Genomic DNA, 24,380 nt, shown 5'->3' with positions numbered 1-24,380 from the left:
GGCACCTTGGCAGATCGGGATTCGAACCGGCAGCCTTCTGATTACGGGGCCGCTTCCTTAACCGCTAGGCCACCTCTTCCCACGTTGCCACAGATTTCTTCCCAGTGCTCCGGTTTCCACCCGCCAAAGGCATGCAACTTAGGTGAATTGGCGCCTCTGAATGGAGGTTGTGTGTGTGTGTGTGTGTGTGTCAACTGGATGTGGACACAATGATGTCTTTGTGGGACAGGAGCTGGGATGCACACTCAGTGTTTAAGGTTGGAATCAGTGCTGAGTGCAAATCAGGGCTTTTTATCTTGTTATGATCTCATCTGGGTTTCAGCTCATTTTAGAGTTGCCCCTGACATATAACTGGTTTACATCTGGCAGAATCGTTTAAAGTAAACTCTTCTCAATGACAGCTCAGTTACACTGCCTTTATTATTCTCAAACATAAAGTAATGAAATAAAAATGAAACCTAATAAATATCCCCATTCGTGCATATTATGTAACATTGACACACACACACGATCAAACACACAACAGATGAGGGCACTGGTTTTCAAGAGAAGCATTTAAAAAGACAGAATCTTCAAGTTTAATTGAGGATTAAAAGATATACACAGAAAAATCAGTTCCTTCAGGTGAAAAGTACTGAGCTAAAAGGAATTCAAATATGTCTTGTTTTTATTTTCCCATTTACAGTAATTAAACTGTTGCCAACAAATAATCCCACCCACGAAAGAAAGGAAATGAACAAAGCAAAGTAAAATCTATTAAAATAAAAACAAAACATGATCATAATGTTATCAATAAAAACAGAAAATATACACACTCTGCCACAGAGACACACCCTGGCAGTGGGAGACGGGAACGTATTCTGAATGCCGTCCATGGACCGTTCCAGAACACTCTCCGCTCCTGGGACAGGGGACAGGGGCTTGTGTTGCTGTGTGAGGTCAGGAGGGACGAAGTCGGGCCGGTTTCGTAGCACCTTGTCAACACGGTTCCTTCAAGTTCAGCCGGAATCCTGGAGGCCACGGAATGCTCCATTTCAATTGGCACGGGGGTTTCCTTCATTTTGAGCGTGAGGTAGTTTGAAAAACAAAACACAAAACCAATCCAGATGTGGTGAAACCAAATAAGGACAATAAAACTTAATAGAAAACAGAACTTGTTTCCAGATTTATTAGATTTTTTTTTCCTGTGTGTGGGTGTGATAAACGGCTAGACTTCCTAACATGGGCAGTCAAGGGGAAAACTTCAATTGCACTAAAACAAAATGTCCCAAATCAACACGCACGCACGCACACACACACACACACACACACTTCACATAGACATGGGAGCTGGGCTGAAACAGACGATTACAACAATTGAACCAAGGCATTATAATACACAGTGAACGCTTCTCCTCCGCTGTTGGGTTGGTCAGTTCTATTCAGCCGCATTTTCTGCACCTGCTGGGAAGGCACGAGTGAGAACTGGGCATGTCTGGTGTCCTTGGTCGTGTCCGAAACACACCCAGTTCTGTCCGGCCTTCCTCACTGTGCCGCTCCCGCCGTCCTCGCGCTGTGCCCTCTGAAGGTTTCAGGAAACAGGACGGGATTTCAGAGGGGAACTGAGTAAAAGTACCACTTGTGCTCGGCAGGGCAGAATCCTTGGCACACAACTCAGAGAGCACAACCTTGCGTATTTGGTGGAAAGTTTATGAAATGATTTATTTTTCTCCCTGTCTTCCATCGCCGTCATTTGTGTATTGCTTCTAAATAGAGTTCATAACATTTTTGTTTCTTCTTGCCATTTCTGCGGGCTTTTTTTTTTTTACAAGAAGCAGACTGCACTGATGTCCACTCCAAATTCCTGGTCTGCGCCTCCGATGTCCATGGCAGCGATGTCCACGATGGGCAGTCTGGACGTCTTCTGAGTTCTGTACTCTATCACAGTCTTGCCCCAGCGGCCGTTGTGTGTCTGCCGGGAAAAGCACATGATGTTAAAAGAGTCTCCACGTGGGCTTGTGTCTGTTTGAGCGCGTGTCTCTTGCGTGGGAGGAGATCCACGCCTACCAGCTCCGCCTTCTGCTGACTGACTGGCTGCCGCCACACATAAAAGGGGACTTTAGTGTAGTCTCAGGAGGTCTGGGCGATCTCGCCCTGCGGTTTTGGTTGCGTAGTTTGACTAGGGGGCTCTGTGTATAAGATTTGTTGCCTGTTTGTTAGTTGTCCCATAAAAGCTCCCTCTCTTTGTAACTGTGTGTTTATTTGTGGTGAATGTCTTTTTGGTTACTTGTACATATATTCTTTGTAAATAAATGTCAATTCTAGGCCTTCATGTACCTTTACCAAACCCGTCCTGGACACGTTCCTCTCCACCCCTAGACAAGGACGTGACGCCTGTCTGAAGGTCACTAAATAGTGCAAGCACGTTCCTGTCTCCCCAAGCCTTACTATAAATGTGTGTGTGTGTGTGTGTGTGTGTGTGTGAGGTTGGGGCTCACCTTGCAGCCATCCTCGCTGACGGTGTACGTGAAGCGGCTGTTGCCCTCGGCTCGGATATCGATGTCATTGGAGCCCTGAAGGATCAGCGCCTTCTTGAGGTTGCCAGTGGCCTGGTCCATGTAGGCCACGCTGTTCTTACAGTGGTAGGTGATGCTCTGAGTGGCTTCATTGTACAGCAGCCTCAGGAAGGTTAGCTGGATGGCGGCAGCATTGGGCATCTGGCTGTCGTCGGCGTAGCTGAACTATGAAGGAAAGTGAATACAGAGTCGTCGGTTCTTGCGCGAGAAGCTTGGCAGGAACCTTTGGTAAGCTTGGCTTGTCTATGCATCTAAGATTCTGCACATGGGAAGCGTTTATTAATTCAACCCCCCAAATCCTTGAATGAATGAACTGATAATCTATCCATATTTTGATCTTGGTAGTAGGCATGATCCCGATATGATTATATAGGAAGTGAGGAAGTCAATCATGCCTACAGGCTCCTCCCCTTTTAAAAAAATTAATCACACAGCAAAGGCTTGGTGGGCAGCTGGTTCATACTCTCCATAATACACATGACTAACAAGTAATGCCCTCTTGTTTATGAATGTTTATTTCTCTAAAATAATGAGACATTCTCAATGCTACATTAGAGAACACACCCCTTTTATACTTCCGTCTGAATAATCTATATTCTTCCATTCAACACACTGTTTACATGGTATTCCAAAATCACACTTGGCATGTTGTGTCCTTACAGAACGAATATTTTAATTTATATTCGTATTTATATTTTTCCAGCATTTGATTCATACAGAGCCAGGTGACTGGACAGAGGACTGCCAGCGATGGATTAACTTTAAATGCTGTACGTGACTCTGGAGGAGAAATGAGGAGCAGCACTCACCTGGAACCCTCCGTTCATGCTCTCGCCAAACCAGATGTGCTTCTGTGCTTTGCTCTTACTGCTCCACCAGTTTTTGCGTGGAATGCTGGGGGTGTTGGGGTACACACAGGTTGCTCCTGTTTCCATGTTGCAGAAGACTTTGATAGCATCAGCAGTGCTGCCATAGTTGGGGTCCACCCAGTAGTCTCCTGATAGAACAAATGACAGCCATCAGCTAGATTGTCCCTGAGACTGGACAGAAATCTGTGTCCCCACCTTCCCCACTCACCGCTCTTCAGTTCAGGGTGGCAGAGTTTCAGGTCACGGCAGGTACGTGCAGGGTTCTTCCTGCTTCCGTCTGGGTCGCGCATGTTCTCCAGCTGGCTGTTGATGGACTTCAGGGTGGCATCTACCTCCACATCATGCTGTCTGAGGGAGGCGGACGCCTCATCAGCCCTCATGTACCTGAGAGGATCTGGGCCCTTCTCAGGCTGGGACAGCCCAGCAAAAGCAGACATGTCAATTCCAGGGCCTGGAGGACCAGGAGGTCCAGGGGGTCCAGTGTTACCAGGAGGACCCTATAAAGAACAGAGAGAGAAGTCATGTATACAGTTTTTAGATATATTGTTTTGTCGCTCTACTACTAAAGATAATGTGACACACATCTTGAATTTATGTTTTACAAGTAACAGAATATTTACAGAAACTCACCACAGAGCCTGTCTCTCCTGATCGCCCCCGAGGTCCTGGAGGTCCAATAGGTCCTGGCTGTCCATTATTACCATCCTTTCCTGCAAGGCCCACTAGGCCAGGAGGTCCCTAATAAAACAAAGAGGATGTTGGTGCTCAATGGCAGCTATTACTAAACTCTAAACCATCAGTCAGGCCAACCGGAAAGTGAAAGCGATCACAGGGGCAAAAGCAGCCTGGCACACAGGCTTATTTCACAGATGACCCCCTGGCTATCAACAATAGACCAGGAAAATTACAACTTGGCCATCAGTCTGAGATCTCTTCTCCAAATTCCCTTTCTAAATGTTTAAAACTCTTGTTCAAAATGAAGGATCTCACACTTGTTAGCCTCTTCTTGCCGAATACTTAATTTCAACTTGACAACGACTCCAATCGCTAATTCGAATTAAGACAAAGTGATGTCCAACCTGCAACTCAAAACCTTGGCCGATCACAGGTACTGTCAAGACCATGCAAAACAATTACCTTCGCTCCACTAGGTCCAGCAGGTCCAGCAGAACCCTGGTCTCCAGAAGGACCCTAAGCAAAAAGATAGAAATGACACATTGCCTGAGATAACATCATACAAATTATTACTATTCAGAGCTTTTGTCAGTACAATTAATATGAACTGTAAACTATCACGTACAGGAGGTCCGGGCAGACCCTGAAGACCAGTGAATCCTCTGTGTCCCTTTAGTCCTCTCTCTCCAGCTTCACCAGCCTCGCCCTTATCACCACGTGGTCCATGTGGTCCCTATTTAAAAAGTGTGTGCTGTTTAGATGCAGGTTACAAATGAGATTCTGCACAAAACTTGTATACAAGTACGCTCTGTTAGCCCAATTACTTCCAATCCTACTTTTTCCCCTAAATAGTTCCCCTTTGTACCCCCTTCTATGACACCCATTGGTCCTCTAAATTCAAACATTTCATTTTTAACTCAAGTAAAAATTCCACATTCTGGCAATGGCATTATTTTGTAGAAAGGGTGCCTTTTCCCACTCATAGGAGTGGGAATGACGTTGTTCCTTTGACCAATAACAGCAAAGGAGTTGGGACAACCTTTTTGCACTTTTCACTGGTGCTGCCTGTTTCTTCTGCCACCAGAATAGCAAAAAGCATCTGGACACGCCCGCATATGTTTGTGTTTCTGTACACTTTCCACATTATGCTATCCAAAGACTAGCCCCGCCCCTATACAGAAGCCTCATGTGAATTACTTACAGCCATGCCTCTTGCGCCTGCACTTCCAGGGGGGCCAGCAGGTCCTTGGGAACCCTGGAAAACAACAAAGGTCTTCATTTAGCGCATGGAGCAGGAGAATCCCTTAAATAACACAAGACTAATTCATATTCATTTAATTGGTGTCAAATTCTTCTGATTATTGCTGTTTTCATGTTTCATTCTTCCAGCAGTTTAACAGAGAAATAGTTTTTGCATGTTAACTGGTCCAGCATGAGCACTCACAGACTCTCCTCTGTCTCCCTGTTTGCCCAGGGGGCCGAGCGGCCCAGGGGCTCCTGGAGCACCAGGGGCACCGGGTGCACCAATAGGACCCGTGTTACCACGTTCACCCTAAGAACAGAACAGGAAGTCGAGTAAACAAACAAGTTAAGCATTACATACCATTACTAGTTTCTCACTCTCTAGACCAAAACCTATGAGTCTGATAAATGAGTCAAGAGAATCATCCTCATCCTCTTATTTTGCACTTGTTACCTTAACTCCAACGGCACCATCTCGCCCAGGAGGTCCATCCACTCCAGGATTACCCTGAGAGAAATTTAGTCATGTTATGTTAGTGGTCTTCACGTTGCATTCAGTCATTCAATACATTTATATTATTCTGATTTACTGCAGATTTACAGATTTATTGCTCTGCAATATCCTGCAGTACAGTTATATGACCTTTTTTCACATCACTGATATACAATATATATGATATATACAGATATTTTACACTCTGGCCTGTACTTTTATCCTACTGCAAATATGATTAATCAGTTTAGTTAGTTTGACATAAGGGAGTCTATGCATATCTTCTACACATACACACACACACTTACCTCCCGTCCAGGTTCACCTCCGGGTCCAGTCAAGCCGGGGGGTCCAACAGGGCCTGGAGGACCTCGGTCACCACCTGAACCTGGACCTCCCTGTTTTCCAGGTTCACCCTGTGGTACAGAAATAAGAGTCATTTTGCCATTCATTATATTATCTTTAAATATATAGGGAATCTCAACAATTAGTCTAGAAAATGTTTACATTAAATACATTTTCTTCAGAATATGTTCTTCAAGCATTTGTTAGCATATTCTGCTGACACCATTGACACCCAGGCTTTCAGGTAAGATGTACTCACAGAAGGTCCTGAAAGGCCAGGGAATCCTCTCTCTCCACGCTGTCCTGGCAAGCCAACAATACCGCGCTGACCAGCAAGACCAGATGGACCAGATGGACCATCAGGACCCTTTAACAGCCAACAAAGTGTGTTAATGAGATCATTCTCTGTATGTCAATCATTTGTATTTTGTTTTTTTTTTTTACAAAAACTTAAACAGAAATTACAATACAAATATCGTTCAATATTACAGTCAGATCAAGTAAATCTTAAGACTCACAGGTGGGCCGTCCTCTCCAGCTGCTCCTTTCTCACCAGGGACACCAGCAGGGCCTTGCAGACCAGGATCTCCCTGTTTGCCAGGGGGTCCAGAATCACCACGCACTCCCTTTGGCCCATCTTTACCACCAGAACCAGCTGGTCCAGCAGGTCCAGGGTTACCCTGAAAGAATGAGATGGAAAGAGATAGCATGAAGAATCCACAATTCACACAATCGAGAGAGATATTAAGCAAGATGGTGTGAATAAATTATGAGGCAGATAAAGAAAAAAAAAGATTCTGGAAAAATGTTTATTTGTTTAATAATTTAGGGACAAATGACCGTGTTAGAACCTAAGCAGTTTTTATAACTTTAACTTTCCAGAAACATTATTCATTATTACTATTGGTAGTTATAACAGCCAAGCATCAATTCTCTTCATAATACCCCACTTTTCCCCCTGTGTTCCACAGTAAAGCATCCCATTTATCAGTCTATACTCTCAGTTATGCACTTTCATTTTCTCTGAAAATGATATAAGCGCCATCTTTTTCATTATTATATTTCATTACCCATATTTTGGCTGTTTTGCTGGAAAGTCTTTGAATTCCCAGTCATACATAAAAATCATTTGGGAACTGCTGATCCAAACTAATATTATTACACTCCATAAAAACACAAATCTCCCTTCATTCTTTTCCTTCTTCTCATGCACTCATATTCAGATCTCCTGTATACTGCACTGATTTCAAAATTGCCACTAGGTGACCCACATTCATTTCTGTGGTACATAAATACTGCAGCTATACATGATCATTTTGTTAAGGGAAGCATAGGCTCAACTTAATAATAATAATTTTTTATCTAAAACCACTGTTCATTTGACATTCAGATGAATACTTTCCAATACGCATACGTTCCTAAGCCCCCAACAAGGCTTTTGGTCATGACTTACATTAGGACCTGGGGATCCAACTCGTCCAGCTGCACCAGGGAATCCGGTAGTACCCTGCAGCAGAACACAAAGTACACCTTCAGTGTGACCCAAACAAGCCTAGATGTTTGGTCAGTTCTCTTATTGCTACCAGATCAGAGACTATCCTGACCATGCTTTTGCTATTTTGATCAGTTGTATAACATTTGATCATGTAGTAATAACTTACTGGAGCTCCTTGAGCACCACGGGCACCTTTGGCTCCAGTAACACCAGTTGGACCCTGGAAGGAACCAACAGTGAACAAACTCAAATCAGAGACAAAGTCATGTGTAAACATCATGGGAGCACAGACTATCATAAATAACAGACCTTTACTACAGATTCTAACATAAAAACAGTAACAAAAAAAAAAAAAAAACTGCTTACCAGTGGTCCAGGAGCACCAGATGGTCCCTGAGGTCCAGGGGCACCAGCATCACCTTTCTGACCAGTCTCACCCAACTCTCCCTTAATACCAGGCTGTCCATCTGCACCCTACAACCAAAAGACTTGGTGTTATAATGAAATAGCCAAAAAGGATTTCCTCTTCACTGATCAGTCAGTCCTTTAATCAATTCTTAAAAATATAGAGAATAGTATACTCACAGGAGGTCCAGCAAAACCAGCAGGACCTGGAGGGCCAATCTCACCTCGATCACCCTACAAGTAAAAAAAATTAAGAGAATATTTATCAGATTTGGACTCCGGACTATTTACTTGTTGCAACTAAAAAAGCCATATGACTTAGTTTATGTACATAAATGTTTAAAAAAACACAAGCCATATTGTTAACATAACTAAATGTTGTCTGCCATTGTGTTGAGTCTTGGAAACTGAAGGAAAAGAAAAACTTACAGGAGCACCACGGCTTCCTGGAGCTCCAAATGCACCAGTAGGACCAGATTCACCCTTAAGAAAAGACACAGTGGTCGCATTCATGGTCCAGAGTGGCACATTATGCTCAGATCATGGGACTGACAGATGCAGCATGTAGGTACCTTTAAGCCGTTTGGTCCAGCAGGTCCAGGAGGGCCGAGAGGACCAGTCAAACCCTGGTAATGAGAGAAAGGGAAGCAGTAAAGAAGCGAGGATATATATATATATATATTTACAAACTAGCCTGGTTGTATGTAAGTATAAATTAAGCTCTGTACTTACTCTGCTGCCATCTTTACCAGGAGCGCCCTCAGGTCCTTTCTCTCCAGAGTCACCCTAAAATGAAGAGAGAAAGCAAGAGGTCAGTTGATGTGGGTCTTCGTATATTTAGCATTGAGTACAAGATCTGTAAATCTGATTAACCTCCTGAGACCTTGCGTCCTCATATGGGGACATTGCATTTTGGCTTCCCTTTACCATAATATTTTACTCAATTTAAACCTGTTGTCCTCATTAAGGGACCTTTGCTCTGCCCTCTAGAGGTCAGAGAAGCACTACACACAAAACATGAAGAAAACAAGGTGGCAGCAATATCAACAGCAGATTTCTTCTATGGTGCCCCAAGAAACAAAAGCAGACAAGGCACTAATGCTCATCCAATTTTGAGGTTTTTATTGTAAACTAAGTCCCGGTGTCCTTATAATAGGACATATATATATATATATATTAATTCACATGTGTGATTCCCAAACATGAATTGGTTTCGGTGAGAAGTGTGTACGCACCCGGTCACCCTTGGCTCCAGAGATACCTGATGCACCTCTCTCTCCAGGCATGCCCTGCAGGCCGGGAGGTCCCTGTGCACCAGCAGTTCCAGCTGGTCCGATTGCTCCCTAAAAAGAGTCAATATATTTGAAATAAACATTGGCAAATAAAATCATTTGATGCTTAATGATGAATTTGAAATTCATCGGTTCCCCACACAGAGAACAGAGATGATATTGTGATATTGTGATGTCCTACCTTAGGTCCATCTGTTCCAGCAGTGCCCGGAAGTCCTCGAGGTCCCTGTAACCCTTGAGGTCCTGCTCCACCCCTCTCACCAGGGAAACCACGCTCACCCTGAGAAGAGAAGAAAAGAGGAAATGTTAAACTGTGTCATTCAGAGTACTTTAGAGCTTCAGAGCAACTCCTGTATTGGCTAAACTGTTTCAGCACAGATCAGGGTCGGGGAACTCACTCTGGGTCCAACAGCTCCAGCAGCACCACCCTCTCCGGGAACACCCTATAGAAAGAAAGAAGTGAGTGACTGAGTGGACTCCTTTTTTTAAAATAAAACAACAAGTAGTATATCACCACCAAGGCTACTGCAGACGAAACATGCTGCAGTTATCTGAGCAACCCTCTGGGGACTGGTAAATGTGTTTCTTACCTGGTCACCTGGCTTTCCTGCCTCTCCAGGAGAACCTGTGGGTCCGGGCAAACCCTGAAGGAAGTGAGTAGACGTGGGTAAACCAGATGTATAATTTTTTTAATTACACAAACTCCACTATTTCACAGTTCCAATGACTGTTAACTTCTGTTAACAGTCATTCTGTCTTTTCTCATTTAATTTAGCTCCTATTTCAAGATTGAATCTATTGAATCCACTACATCACAAGCTATCACTGATGTTCAATGTGTACTTTGGTTGGCTGAATACATGCTGTACCAAACATTTGTACCTGCCATTAAAAAAAGGTATTTACATTTACTTTATTATTATTTATGCCTTTATCAGACATCATGAAAATCAGTAGTGACAGGGACAGTCCCCTCTGGAGCAACTGAGGGTTAAGTGAACCTTGAACCTGTGACTTTGGGTCTTCTGGTTCATAGACAAGTGTCTTACCCACTAGGCTACTACCACCCCGTTTAAACACAATTTATATAAAACACCCATACTCACAAACACAGAAATAGAACAAGTGTACTGATTGAAGTTGTACACAACTGACGAAGTTTAAATGACTTTATAGCTGCCTAATTGTGCAAATTACCCATCGGGGAAATGAACCCCAGGTGGTTTGTTCCTACAGCAATAATTCCTAGAAATGCTCAGTCCAAATGCTCAGTCTCTGCGACACCTGGGTGCCACTTGGTCACCAGTGGCACCCACTCACCTAATCACCCACAGGTTCTGAATGTCAGGATGGGGTGATTAGGACCCTTTAAATGTTTCTCCCACACCCCCGGGTCCTGCATTGAATATATGTTTTGCCATGTATGTTCATTTGTTTCATTTTCATAAATTAAGAACTTATTTAATGATGTTAAACGCTTGTGCTTTCCTCACCTTATATATGTGGACAGGATTTTTAAACAATATATTATTTTAATGGTCAAAACAATAGTTTTCCATTAAAAAAGTAAATGACATTTCTAAATGTAAATGGAGCCATTCAGTACACTGACTTACACTCTGGTATTTTAGGTTACATACTAGGTGTTCAGTATGGTGGAGTGCACAGCTCTGCATATGACCAACAACTTTAATAGACTCACTTGGAAGCCAGAAGGTCCAGGCTGACCCTGTTCTCCCCTCTCTCCAGCCATACCCTGAGTTGGGAAGAATCACAGAGGAAAACATTTAATTTTTACATGATTTTCTAGAACTGTCATATTGATGTGAAGCTAAACTTACAGCGGGACCTGGAGGACCAGCTGGGCCTGTCTCACCATCTTTACCAGCCAAACCCTGGACAGAGAGAGGAAGATATATCATATAATGTTTATAGTTTGTCAACAATCACACCAGCAGACCAGCCCAAACATATGCTCCATGCCTTTATTATAAAAATTATAAACTCTCACCCTCAGACCAGTACGGCCAACCAGGCCCTTCTCTCCGGGCTTTCCAGGCTCTCCCTGTTTGGGTTAAAAAACAAGTTTCCAGTCAGTAGAACAGAATGGACACATTAATTCATCTGCCCTATTGACCAGATAATGATGTTTACAGGGCACTCTTACATTAGCACCCTTTGGTCCTGGAAATCCCATCACTCCGGGCTGACCTCGGGCTCCCAGAGGGCCAGGGGGTCCAGGGCGTCCATCCTCACCTGGGGCTCCCTATAGAGGGCAGCAGAGAGAAGTCAGAGACGGCTACATCCACATACCTACATCACAATGCCCAAGGATGTGGCCATGGACCATTTGAACGCTGCTTCAATAACTGACTACTAGCATTATACTCACAGATGGACCAACTTTGCCTTGAGGTCCCGCATCTCCAGGGCGACCGGTAAGACCCTATAAACGTTCACAAGTAAAATGTTTCTTTTAAGCACAGAGCTGAGATTTCAGTTCATGGGTTACAAGCTTCACATGTTGTACATTAATTCTGTGGAAAGAAACACTTACTCGGGCCCCAGGAAGGCCAGGCTCGCCAGCACGACCAGGATCACCTGTACCGCCCTTAGGGCCACCAAGCCCGGGGACACCACGATCACCAGGTGCTCCCTGAAGGAAGAGAGACAGGATAGGAGATACATAAATCTTTCTGACCTATCAGGTAGTACATTGCTGAATGCAGCGGATTTTGATTTTCAGTGTGATTGACAACATTTTGAGCACATGAGCATGTGGCTGTGCATTTACAATGATTCTGCAGACCCACCTTAACACCAGCTAGACCATCCTGGCCAGGGAAACCACGGTTGCCAGGAGCACCCTATAAAGAAAAACATTCAGAAAAGATCCAGAGAAAGATTCAGTTACTTCAACCACTTACATTTGTAGCCTTGGCCTTAATACTTTCATAACTTCAGGAAACTCCTACTCACTCTCTCTCCTGGAGGCCCCAGGGGCCCGGCCGCTCCAGGCTCTCCTCTCGCTCCTCTTTTGCCCTCTTCTCCAGCGGGGCCAGGAGCACCTTGGGGTCCAACCACGCCCTGTTAAGAAGGATTTATTAAGTCTGGGCTTTAATACACCTGTGTATTGGTAAATTTAGTGTTCTTAAAGGATTGGCACTTACACGTTCTCCTTTGGGTCCAGCCTCACCCTTAAAGCCTGGGATACCCGGGTCTCCCTACACAGAAAGAAGAAGGAAACTGAACATGAGTATGGAACAGAACACAGCACAGCATTCACATACAGTGAATTACTCAGCACGTAACATTACGGAAACATGATCATTATTGATGTACCGATTGGCCCTTGGGTCCGAGAGGTCCAGTAGCTCCCTGAGGTCCGGGAGGGCCTCGTGGGCCAGGGAACCCAGGGGCACCAGCAATACCAGGGCCGCCCTGTAAAAATCATCAAAGAATGAACTGCATGTTGAGGCAGTTATCTTAGACTCTTCAATTGTAAGAAGGAGATTTTTGATCGGATATTTGAGAACCTAATATACTCACAGCAGATCCTTTGGAACCAGGGATGCCATCAGTACCAGGGTTACCCTACATCAGATGAAAAGGTTGGTTTTATCTATCAGTTCACCAGTCAATAAGTGATCATTATACTGAACCTGTTGCCAGGGTTACTTACAGCAGCACCAGCTGGTCCAGGAGACCCAGGAGTCCCAGCCTCTCCCCGGGGTCCCTGAGCTCCCTCTGCCCCACGAGCACCGGTAGGTCCAGCTTCACCCTGAGCAACAGACACAGGTGGAGTCAAACCAGGTTTCATCTCAGGGACATAGCGGGACATGGGACCATTCAGCATGCTGCCATTAATAACATCGCTTCACATCCACAGTGTACAAGAGGACTGTGGTCATGTGGGATTTGAAACAGGAAGCCAGCAGCACTCCACACACACAGAAAAAAACACACCTTGGCTCCTGAAGATCCTGGGAAACCTGGTGCTCCAACAGATCCAACTGGTCCCTGTACAAAGAGGACATTTCATCCCAAATTCAGCAACATGAACTTTGGCTGGGTGGTCTGTTTAATCCTGTCTCTGAGGTGACGAGACACTTACCGGAGGTCCAGCAGGACCAGGCAGGCCATCATTACCACGTGCACCCTGGAGAGCAGAGAGGGCATAGTCAGGCCAGGTGTGTCTTGTAGTGAATTTCAGTGTGACTGGCGCTTCAGTGTGCAAGAGTGTGACTCACGGCAGCTCCGGAGGGACCGGGACGTCCTCGCTCACCAGGCAGACCACGAGGTCCCTGTCACACAGCAAACGTCAGGAGTGAATTTGAGGGGAATTGAAAAATTCGAGAAAGGGGAACTGCAACACTCTGCTCACCATTGGTCCAGGGGCACCATTCTCACCAGAGGCACCAGTCTCGCCCTGTCAAGACACGAGATGAGATCTCAGCACTCCATCATATTCACTTGGTTGAGTTTATTTCCTCTTATGAGTCCTACGGGTTTACCTTGGCTCCAGCTGCACCTGCCTCTCCTTTTGCTCCATCCAGTCCAGAGTGACCCTGAACACACACAAACACATCACGATCATCGTCATCACCACCACACAAGTTTACTACAGAATGGAAATAACAAAATTCTGTAAACTTGTGTGCCTTTACTAAGTTCCAGCATCACAACAAATTCCAACTCACTCTGTGCCCCTTGATTCCAGGAAGGCCGGGGGTTCCTGGGAATCCACGTGCTCCCTGTCAACGCAACAAACCCAGGTGAACCAGGAGTGCAGGACCAGGAGAGCTCCATCGATTCGGAATCAGCAAACTCATTTACCTGAGGGCCAGATGGGCCGCGTTCACCAGCCTTTCCAGGTTTTCCTGCCTCACCCTGAGAGAAAATGAGGAGGGTAAGAACATGTCTCTCTGCTTTTCTAATGCACCTCTAGTGCTCCTGTATGTCTAGTGTATAGGAGTATTAGAATAAACCAGCCCTCTGGCCTTTGATCACAACAAGGATTTATGAGTGAAAGCCATTTCTTTTGCCTACATACACAGGATTTAGATAGAAAGAGAGAATAAGCAGAACAGCTGGGTAAAGGAAAAGAACCAGGATTGAATGAGGGCATGGTCACGTAAAAATGAAAAGCTGACTGGGACGATGAGAAAAAAGGCATTACTTACATCACTTCCAGGTTTTCCAGATGGTCCAGGGGGGCCACGAGGTCCCAGGGCTCCCTAGAATAGTGGAGGAGATACGGCTGAGACATTCACATATTCGTACCCATGTGCTCAAACATAAGTTAAGAACAGGAACGATTGTTCCTTTTTCATTCTGTCTTCCACACAAACCACAACCCTTTTTTTTTAAGCTGCAGACACTGATGTCGAGCTTTATTGGAAAATAAATAACACACTGCTGGACTCGTGAATATTCATCGTGGGACTAAACTGCAGTAGGCGCATTCTGGGAATGCTTATTGTTGTAGGTGTTTGAATGTAGGCCGACAGTGGAGAAGGATCTGTGAGACCATGTGGACCGAGCAGGTAACATGATGAAAGGCAGCAGTGCGGGCAAGGACGAATAAATGCATATCGATATGCTGTCTCCTGCTGTCAGGGACTCAGTTTCTCTCATTCATGCAGGATTCCCACACACTGCACTCACAGATACCGGCCAGAACAAACAGCTGAGGCGTGGGAGTTTATATGGTTTATAAAGCTCCGGCATGGTGATGTATGCATGACATGCCTCTGTGAGGACACTACAGGAACACCTCAGATCTGCTGACCGGAGATTGGCGTTTGCATCGCTGCTGGTCAGGAGTAAGATATGTGTCAGTGAAGACTTTTCCCCCAGGGTCTGCGCGACTGCTGAAAGGTTGTGTAAGAACTGAGCGTTACTTACTGAGGGGCCTGGCTCTCCAGCCTCTCCAGCATTACCTTGGAAACCTTGTGGGCCCTGGAGGAAAAGGAGGGTTCAGGAAGAGTGTGAGATCACTGCATTAAACATGGAGCAGATAGAGGTTCTTGCATTTATTATTAATAATAACAAAAAAGCAAATGCAGAACGCAAGTTTAAATTGCCGTTACACATTCCTTATATTTTACAGGAGCCTTATTGTTTATGGCACTTATATACTTACAGGAGCCCCTGAGGGGCCGGGAGGACCACGGGGGCCCATGGGACCCTGACCGAGAGAAAAAATGAAACATTTATTATTCTCTTTGCTTCTCTGATTTGTGTGAAAATGATGTCTCAGTCACATGGTGGCAGTGTTGCATGGCGGTCTATCTCGTGCTGAGAGAAGAGTGGGGCAGGTTGAGGAGGTACCAAGGTGGGTTTAAGTAGATGTGGACATGTAATTCCTTGTTCCTCACCATTGGTCCCTGCATTACGCCCATTTGTGCCCCTCCAGCCTTCTCATCGAAACCACCAGCCATTTGAGCAGCAAAATTCTGAGAGAAAAAAAAACAATAATACAGAATTCACACACTCACATATGAGAGGAGAGGTGAAGAGCGTAGCTGAGAGGGGACACTTACCCCACCGAGTCCAGGTGGTCCTGGAGGACCAGGGGGGCCAGGGTTTCCTGGGGTGCCGGGTTCACCATCTCTGCCTCTGGGCCCAGCAGTTCCCTGAACAGAAGAAGGGATAAAGCTCAGAACGTCCCAGGTTCTGTAGTTACGAGGCCTGCATCCATATTTAGGTGTGGACTGCACCATCAGATAAGGAAACAAGGAGCACTCTGTGCACAGATCAAACGGTCATTCGTGTGCCATTTAATCACTCAACATCCGGTGGGGCGCCATCTACTTGTTGAATTTATAAAGATGTTGTTATTGAATAATAATGTTGCTGTGTGGCCAAAGTATACGCGTCAGACCAGCTCTCCGAATCCCACTCCCTCACTCTTGATGAAAAAGATGTAATGGCTGCTTAAGAGGTGAGCTGGAGCCTCTCACCTTTTCACCCTTTGGACCTCTTTCTCCACGGGTTCCCTGCTCACCTGGCGGGCCCTACAGAGTGAGGCAAACATCAGGGAGCATAATCTCATACACACATGCACAAACATAAGTTGTTCTATATTCGTATAATGAGTACAATTATAATCATTAATCTTAACCGAACCCCTAAATTATAATCATTAATCTTAACCCAACCCCTAAATTTAACCTCAGCAACTCACCATGGGGCCTACAGGTCCTCTTGGTCCTACAACCTAAAACAGAAAACGGGGTGGTTCAAAGAGATTATTGGGGAACCATGTAATAATAAAACCTAATCAATAGAGGTCAGTGTACTCACATCTGCAATCTCTCCTGGTTCACCTTTCTGCCCCTGTACCAAATACAAAGTCAGTGAGTCAGGCCTCACAATGTTGAGTTAAGTGTCTTTATTAACCCCTTTACCCAAGTCTCAGTGCCAGGATGTGGACAACTGTACACAAATGGATAACCTAATCTAATTTCTTCATTATCGTTTGTAAGAACAGTATAAAGCCCTGTTGCCCGAAAGATATGAAACTACGAATGTGTTTCTGGAAAGAAACAACACGTTGATGTGGGCGAATGCAAAGTTCTGTGCAGGAGGGTTGCCATGTCACTCATCTACGCCATTCAGCTCAGCCCCGTTATCAGGGTTCAGCACCGTGGACAGCTCCTCTTTATTACCACTGCTGCAACTACATGGAAGTGTACGTAAAAACACAGAACAGGGTTCTCCTGCAGGCTCTGTGATTCTATGGGTCAGGATGATGGTTTACTACTAAACGTTTAACGACGCAGGGAACTCTGCCGGACCTAAAACACTGTAGTTCGGATCATGTTTGGCTTGGGATCTTACCTTAGCTCCCTGAGTCTCTGCAGGTTCACAAAGGGAAGAGAAGAGAAGATTGGAATTAAATACTTAAAAAAAAAAAAAAAAATTCACAGAGACACGAAGCTCACCAGGACTGTCATTCACTACACAATATCCAAATGCAGATGCAACAGGATTCAATCAGCCTTAAACACACGCTTCTTTCTTTAAACATGGATTGGATGGTTAGTAATATGCCTCATGACTGGAGTTAGAAGCAGAGAAGCTACCAGTGATGCGAGCAGCCACTTGGGGTCTATTGGGGTTAATTAGATACCCCGTTATTGCAAGAGTTCCTGTAACCCCTCAGCACCCCTCTGGCAGTGAGAGAACGGGTCGCTTTTTATAGTTGCTGACATTTATTTGGGCCTCTAAGCCATTCCATGCTAAGACCCCCTTTGATTAGCAGAGCTGCATGAAGGAGGTCAAAGGTCAAAAGCAGGCATCAGTCACAGAAAGAGCAAGGTGGGATTATGTGGAGTAATTTATTTAGAGAGGTAAATAAATTAGGACCAGTAGGGGCGCTCTGCTCAGCTGGGCAGATGGGGCAGCACTCTCCAGATGGGATCACAGGGTTGGCACAGTCGCGCAGCTCCTCACAGATGATCTCATCACACAGCACGGCACCCGTGTCGCACACACACACGCGACACGGCTCCGGCTTCCACACGTCCTTGTCGTTATAGAGGCGGCCGTCTTGGACACAGCCGTCCCAATCCTCCTCTATAAAGGCCACAGGTGAGGAGAAGCCAAAGAAGGGCGGAGAGAAGGAGTGAGAGGAAGACGGGAGGGCAAAGCAGATTGTATACATGAGAGACAGCGGATGAACGAAGGGGTTGAGAGAGCAAGCAGGAAATTGCGAGCATGATGAACTGTCCACACATTCAGATAAACAGAAAGACCTCATTACTGCTAGTTTCCGGCTCACTCTGTCACTCACTTGTCATACACACACCCGTGTGATGCTTGTGAGGACCGCTGTGTACCATGTGCAATTCCACTAAACTATTTTTTGTAAAAAAATAAAAATCAAAAATTGATGGCACAACACATTTGTCCCCATTTCTATTGAAATGTCTGGTACTTGTGATTAGATTGGAACTAATGTCCCTCTCTCCCTCTCAAACACACACACACACACACACACACACACACTGACCCCATAGCTCCCAAAATCTGGTCTCCTAGAATCTTGCAAACACTTCCAAGCTCATGGGACCAGATTCTAACCTTATTCCTAATCACAGGAGATGCAAACGGAGCAGCAGCTAACCCAGTTGCAGTTCCCGTGTGGGCTGGCATGCAGGTGTGAATGTCGCGCTTGTGTGGCCCTTGCGGGCTCGTCCGGGCCCCCTGGGGACACGCGAACAGACGTGAAAAGGGCGCATTCAGGCGTCCACGGCCTGAAAGGGCCATTCAGCGGGGAACTGTGGAGAATAACGCAGGGCCCTTCAGAGCATCTTTAACCTCTCTGCAGAAAAAGACTGTGCCATTGGGACTATCGGATCGGTCAATACGGGGTCGAGTCAAATCTTACCCGACACGCACGTCGTAAAAAAAACACGCCACGAGGGTCCCTCAACTTTTCTTTTAATGATATACAATAACAACAAAAGTAAAAGTAAAAAACGAAACCGTGATGTCCCCATCGGGAAAGTGGGGGACGCGTTCCGGTGGAACAGAAGAAAGTTGGAACTTACGATCTTCCTCTCGCTGACATCTGACAAGTGACAGTGACACGACTTGAACCGCCACGAGCAGCAGGAGAGTCCGTGAATCCATAAAGCTCCACATGTCTGCACGTCGGACGTGCGCGTCCTTCCGCGGCGGCTCTCGGCTGGAGGTGCGAGTGTGTCCGCGTCCGTGGGGTGGGGGGGTTCGGAGGAACCAGGCAAGTCAGCCCTCCGGCAGCCGATGGGGGGAGAAGTCCAACGCCGGGCCCTCCGCGTCAGGCCGAGCACCAGACGTCTCTGGCTGCGCGCGTATTTATGAATGTTACTAGATCTCAGCATCCCGGTCCACCCCCACGACCCCACGCCGAGCCGAAACACGAGCCTGAGCTCCCTCCCCTTCGACCCAGGGTCAGTTCTTCCTGGATCCACCTCTTCCGTCCATCCTGCAGGCGTTTCCCCATCCCAGAGGTCAAGAGGGGTTCCACTTTTTCATTCTTTTTTCATTTACAGAATGCTTGTATGACTGGGTCTGTGGTATAGAGTGCCACACCTTCACATAAAGATTATTTCACACATACAGTACAGGCCAAAAGTTTGGACATACCTTCTCATTCAATGTGTTTTCTTTATTTTCATGAACATTTACGTTGGTAGATTCTCACTGAAGGCATCACAACTATGAATGAACACATGTGGAGTTATGTACTTAACAAAAAAAGGTGAAATGACTGAAAACATGTTTTATATTCTAGTTTCTTTGCTCTGATTACTGCTTTGCACACTCTTGGCATTCTCTCGATGAGCTTCAAGAGGTCGTCACCTGAAATGCTTGAAGGAGTTCCCAGAGGTGTTTAGCACTTGTTGGTCCAGCTCACCCCAAACCATCTCAACTGGGTTCAGGTCCGGTGACTAAGGCATTTGGCAGACGGCCTTATCCAGAGCGACTTACAACGTGCTTTCACGTTTTAAAAGATTCACATTGAATGAGAAGGTGTGTCCAAACTTTTGGCCTGTACTGTATTATCCAAGTTGATGCAAGAATTTCACTGAAATGTGATATTTTGCTGCTTGAGGCTAAAAATGATGAGATGGTACACCTGGTACACCTATAAGCAGGCATGGAATAACTGTGGGGTGAAATGCATTGAAATCAGTATGCTAGGACTCAAATTGCAAATCTTTAAAAAAGCTTCCAACAGAAGCTGATTTATCACGTTCAGCCATCAGTATCTGTTTTAATCTAAGACATCTGGGTGGTAGTAACCTAGAGGGTAAGACACTGGCCAGAAGACCCAGGTTCAAATCCCACTTACTACCATTGTGTCCCTGAGCAAGACACTTAACCCTGAGTGTCTCCGGGGGGGGGAATCTGTCCCTGCAACTACTGACTGTAAATCGCTCTGGATAAGGGCATCTGAAAAATGCTATAAATTATGTAAAAAAAAAATTTTAATGACATCTGTAATGAAAGCTTATGATTCCTTCTGTTGATTAGTCTTCATTTTAACTGTTAAAATTAAACTTTATTATGGCAACATTATTTGGAAACTGTATGGTTTCTTTCGATTTGGCCCAACCCATCACAAATAGCTAAAATTCAGTATACAGCCAACTAGTCTCCACAGACAAATATTTCCAGCAGAATGAGTTGCCCTGATGAGCCCAGTGACTTTCAAGGAGTCAGGTGATATGCTCCAGATGCTCCTAAATCTGCATCAGTGGGAGATAGCTGAATCTCTAAGAATTCACTAATACTTTATATTTGTTTTTTTTTTTTACCCGAAAAAAGCACCATATATGTAATCCCAGCTTAAAAAGACCCGTCTGAAGCAACGGCCTGTTCTGATTTTAGTCAAGTTTATTTTGGACACATGCCATTGAATCCTAATGAGATCTGGCATAAAAGTTTCTGTTTCTTTTGCAGAATTGACCTCTATCAGCCTGGTAAAGGTCAAGAAAGACCAGGAAACAGCTGACGTGGAATCTAGTAAAATAAGAGTGACAGCAACAAAGCAGGAGAGAAAGAAAGGAACCGAGGGTTTGGAATTTCGGTCCTCGTTCACAGCATCCTAAGGTGTGTGTGAGATGAGTGCTTTGACTGTGTACACACACACACACACACAGACTCAACACACACTCTCACTCTGTCATGTACACACAATGAAGCTCTGTGTGAGGAGCTCTGGAATGCTGGGTAGCGGGGGTAACTGCCGGGTGTGGATGTGTGGGTGTGTGTGTGTGTGTGTGTGTGTGTGTGAAGGTAGACTGGGAGATTCGGAGTGGGGATAGGGGAGGATGTGAGCCCAGAGAGGCTCCAGGGGTGTGTAGGGTGTCTGGGTTTCACCAGACTGGCAACGTCCTGAAGGAGCGTCGATGGCTCTGGAGCAGCTGTGGGCGAGGCTTCATATGCCGAACTAGGTCATCAAGAGTTGATGGGATGAATAAGTGATTTCTTGTGATTAAACACATAATTTAGCCCATTTTCTTTTTATGCTAAATGTTTTATGTAATGCTAATGAAACTGGAACTCAGTCCACTGCATTGATATATTTTAATCAATTATTTTGGTGAAGTTAACTGGTGTCATTTGCCAATAACATACTGATAACATACTGATGTGGCGTCCCATGGGAAGAGTCAAAAGCGCTTTATTGTCAATAAAACAATTAACAGCAGAAAATGTAAGTAAATATACTTCTAAAAGTGCTGTTAACATAAAATCACCAGATGTTGGTAACAACCCATTCAATCCACACATGCAAATTATGTGTTATGAAATGGAATGACACAAAGAAAAACTCTTGAGCACATTAAGAAACGAAGTCATGAAACCACCTGAAATCATTCACTAGTTAGAATCTTGACACTGGTAATTCATTAAAGCTATAAAAAATTAATTAATTAAAATCAGCTATAAAAAGGGGCCTCATTAACAATGCGTCACACAAGAAATATCTGAGCCTGAAACCAAAGAGCTCTCGCAAGACCTTAATTGCTTGTACATGCTTTGCACGTATGGATTGGATGGATTGTTACTGGCATCTGGTGAGAATTTCATGTCAATAGCACCTTTAGAAGAATATTTATTTAGTTAATTGGTTAAATGTGTATTGACAGTCATTCAACTCAGGCCCCCTCATGGTGCATTAACATACATAAAAATTTAAACCGGATAAGTAAAAAAATGTAAAAGGACTAAAAACTGAAACAACTTTCAACACAATTTCCAAAAGTGAACTGTACAAATGTCTGTCAAACCCTAAAACAAACTTCTAACAATACAATCATGGTGCACACTAAAGGTTAAATGGTCAAACAACAACACACTAGAAAAAATAAGATCATATCACTGCAACAATCACAAAACAAAAAGCAGATTCATTTCATTCTAAAAGAAATTATAAACCTGACCTCTACTGTAAATGCATTGAAAACAAATTATTTCCAGCAAAAACATGCCAAAATTCACAAACACACCTTGTATATGTGATGGGGTTCTGCTGCACTATAAAAACCCTTGCCCTAAATTGCATATAACTATATACATACATAGTTCGTATGGAAAGTATTCAAAACCCCTTAAACTTTTCACTCTTTGTTTGCAGCCATTTGCTAAAATGGCAGAGTGGCCTGACAGAAGCCTCTCCTCAGTGCAAGACACATGAAAGCCTGCACGCAGTCTGCTAAAAAACACCCAAAAGACTCCAAGATGGTGAGAAATAAGATGAGACCAAGACAGAACATTTTGGCTTTAATCCTAAGTGGTGCACGTGGAGAAAACCAGGCACTGCTCATCACCTATCCAATACAGTCCCATCAGCATGGTGGTGGCAGCATCATGCTGTGGGGTGTTTTGCAGCTGCAGGGACAGGACGACTGATTTGAGGGAAAGATGAATATGGCCAAGTACAGGAATATCCTGGATGAAAACGTTCTCCAGAGTGCTCAGGACTTGGAAGATTGACATTCCAACAAGACAATGACCCTAAACACACAGCTAAAATAATGAAGGGGTGGCTTCACAACAACTCTATGACTGTTCTTGAATGGTCCTGCCAGAACCCAGACTTAAATCCAATTGAGCATCTCTGGAGACCAAAAATGTCTGTCCACCAACAGTCACCATCCAACCTGCCAGAACTGGAGAGGATCTGCCAGGAGGAATGGCAGAAGATCCCCAAATCCAGTGTGAAAAATCTTTCCTAAAAAGTATTAGGTCAAAAGGTGCTTCTACTAAATAATGAGCAAAGGGTCTGAATGCTTAGGACCATGTGATATTTCAGTAAATCTGCCAAAATGTCAGCAGTTCTGTGTTTTTCTGTCAATATGGGGTGCTGTGTGTACATTAATGAGAAAAAAATACTTTTAGCAAATGGCTGCAAAATAACAAAGAGTGAAACATTTTATGGGGTCTGAATACTTTCCGTACCCACTGTCTATAAATATACACACACAGACACACAAACATACATTTATGTGTATGTATGTGTGTGTATATATGTGTGTGTTTGTGTGTGTGTGTGTTCGTTGTGTGCTGTGCCGCTCATCTTGTGACCAAGGCGAGATATGTGGGACATGGTTTGCACAGCCAAAAGAATTCTAGATTCCAACTGATGGATGCTGTGAAACACACAGCAGGGGGGGTCAATTAGAAGAATTAAACACATTTACTGAATCAGCAGAGGAGCTGACATTCCAGGTGGGGCCGCTGTCATTCCAAACGCGTCACATCTACAGTTACGATGGCCAGGGAGCGACATGGGTCTGTGTTACCTGGTCAGCACAGGAGATGAAACAGAACAGACTGCAAATAAGAGCCAAACAAGACAGAATTAGATTCTGTTTTGTTCTTAAAGTAAAGAATTGGAACACATTATCAGACTGTCAGATCAATTAAAGGCTGCTGGTAAAAAGGAGCAAATCTGCACCTTCTGGCAATTCCTCATATAAGCATGTTCAGTATTCATTTTACTCTGTGCCGCACCTACCATTTTTACATTTTATATGACATTTTACACATCGCAATATTCAGACGTGTGTGGAAAATGATTTCCAGTATGTTAATATTCTTTGTTGTATTGTTTGTTGTGGCTGAATGTGTTTGATATGATTGACGCTGCATATAGATGAGAAGTCAGTCCGTGCATCTTACTTCCCTTTTCAGTAGAAGATAAAGGAATAAGGTAGAGCAGCACTGTAGGAAATCACGGCAGAATCTCGAGAGAAAACAAGGAGTTCAGATTTCAAAAGAAAGATCTGTGAAAAGTGTGACTAGGGGGGATTAGGATTCTAAAGTAAAAATGAAAAAGTCTAAATGGAAAAAAAAAAACAGATTAAGCAGGAGAGAGAGCGAAGGGCGAAGAAAGGTTAGTTGTACGGACAGAATGTTGGGAGGGGGGTGCGTTTCTCGCCGAAAATGGCGGCTGCACAGACAAAGTAGGCATTGATGATCCAGGGGCAGGAATGGGAGGCATTT

General features: G+C 44.6%; 1 protein-coding gene across 2 annotated transcripts; it reads right to left on the bottom strand.

Annotated features, from left to right (window-relative positions):
* Positions 1-402: 402 nt before the first annotated feature.
* col2a1a (collagen, type II, alpha 1a) lies at positions 403-19,192 on the bottom strand. 2 transcript variants are annotated; one of them, XM_028985958.1, is made up of 54 exons: positions 18,932-19,025; positions 17,745-17,954; positions 17,217-17,233; positions 16,680-16,712; positions 16,561-16,593; positions 16,337-16,390; positions 15,917-16,009; positions 15,752-15,829; positions 15,517-15,561; positions 15,279-15,332; positions 14,555-14,608; positions 14,208-14,261; positions 14,072-14,125; positions 13,886-13,939; positions 13,756-13,800; positions 13,622-13,675; positions 13,486-13,530; positions 13,338-13,391; positions 13,054-13,152; positions 12,921-12,965; positions 12,714-12,812; positions 12,542-12,595; positions 12,351-12,458; positions 12,185-12,238; positions 11,929-12,027; positions 11,764-11,817; positions 11,539-11,637; positions 11,383-11,436; positions 11,213-11,266; positions 11,074-11,127; positions 9,962-10,015; positions 9,770-9,814; positions 9,553-9,651; positions 9,315-9,422; positions 8,812-8,865; positions 8,652-8,705; positions 8,509-8,562; positions 8,260-8,313; positions 8,041-8,148; positions 7,841-7,894; positions 7,633-7,686; positions 6,698-6,859; positions 6,439-6,546; positions 6,143-6,250; positions 5,796-5,849; positions 5,544-5,651; positions 5,301-5,354; positions 4,725-4,832; positions 4,562-4,615; positions 4,055-4,162; positions 3,633-3,921; positions 3,365-3,552; positions 2,478-2,720; positions 403-1,951 (listed from the first exon to the last, which is right to left on the bottom strand). In XM_028985958.1, the coding sequence occupies exons 1-54, from the start codon at positions 19,023-19,025 to the stop codon at positions 1,805-1,807; spliced, it is 4,467 nt and encodes a 1,488-aa protein (XP_028841791.1). In that variant the 3' UTR covers positions 403-1,804. The 2 variants fall into 2 exon arrangements, with proteins under 2 accessions (XP_028841791.1, XP_028841792.1); XM_028985959.1 differs by lacking the exon at positions 17,745-17,954 and having other exon boundaries at positions 1,805-1,951; positions 18,932-19,192.
* Positions 19,193-24,380: the final 5,188 nt, after the last annotated feature.

The sequence above is a fragment of the Denticeps clupeoides genome, chromosome 7 (genome assembly GCF_900700375.1).
Source record: "Denticeps clupeoides chromosome 7, fDenClu1.1, whole genome shotgun sequence".
Lineage (NCBI taxonomy): Eukaryota > Metazoa > Chordata > Actinopteri > Clupeiformes > Denticipitidae > Denticeps > Denticeps clupeoides.
This window is presented reverse-complemented; position numbering and strand designations above follow the sequence as displayed.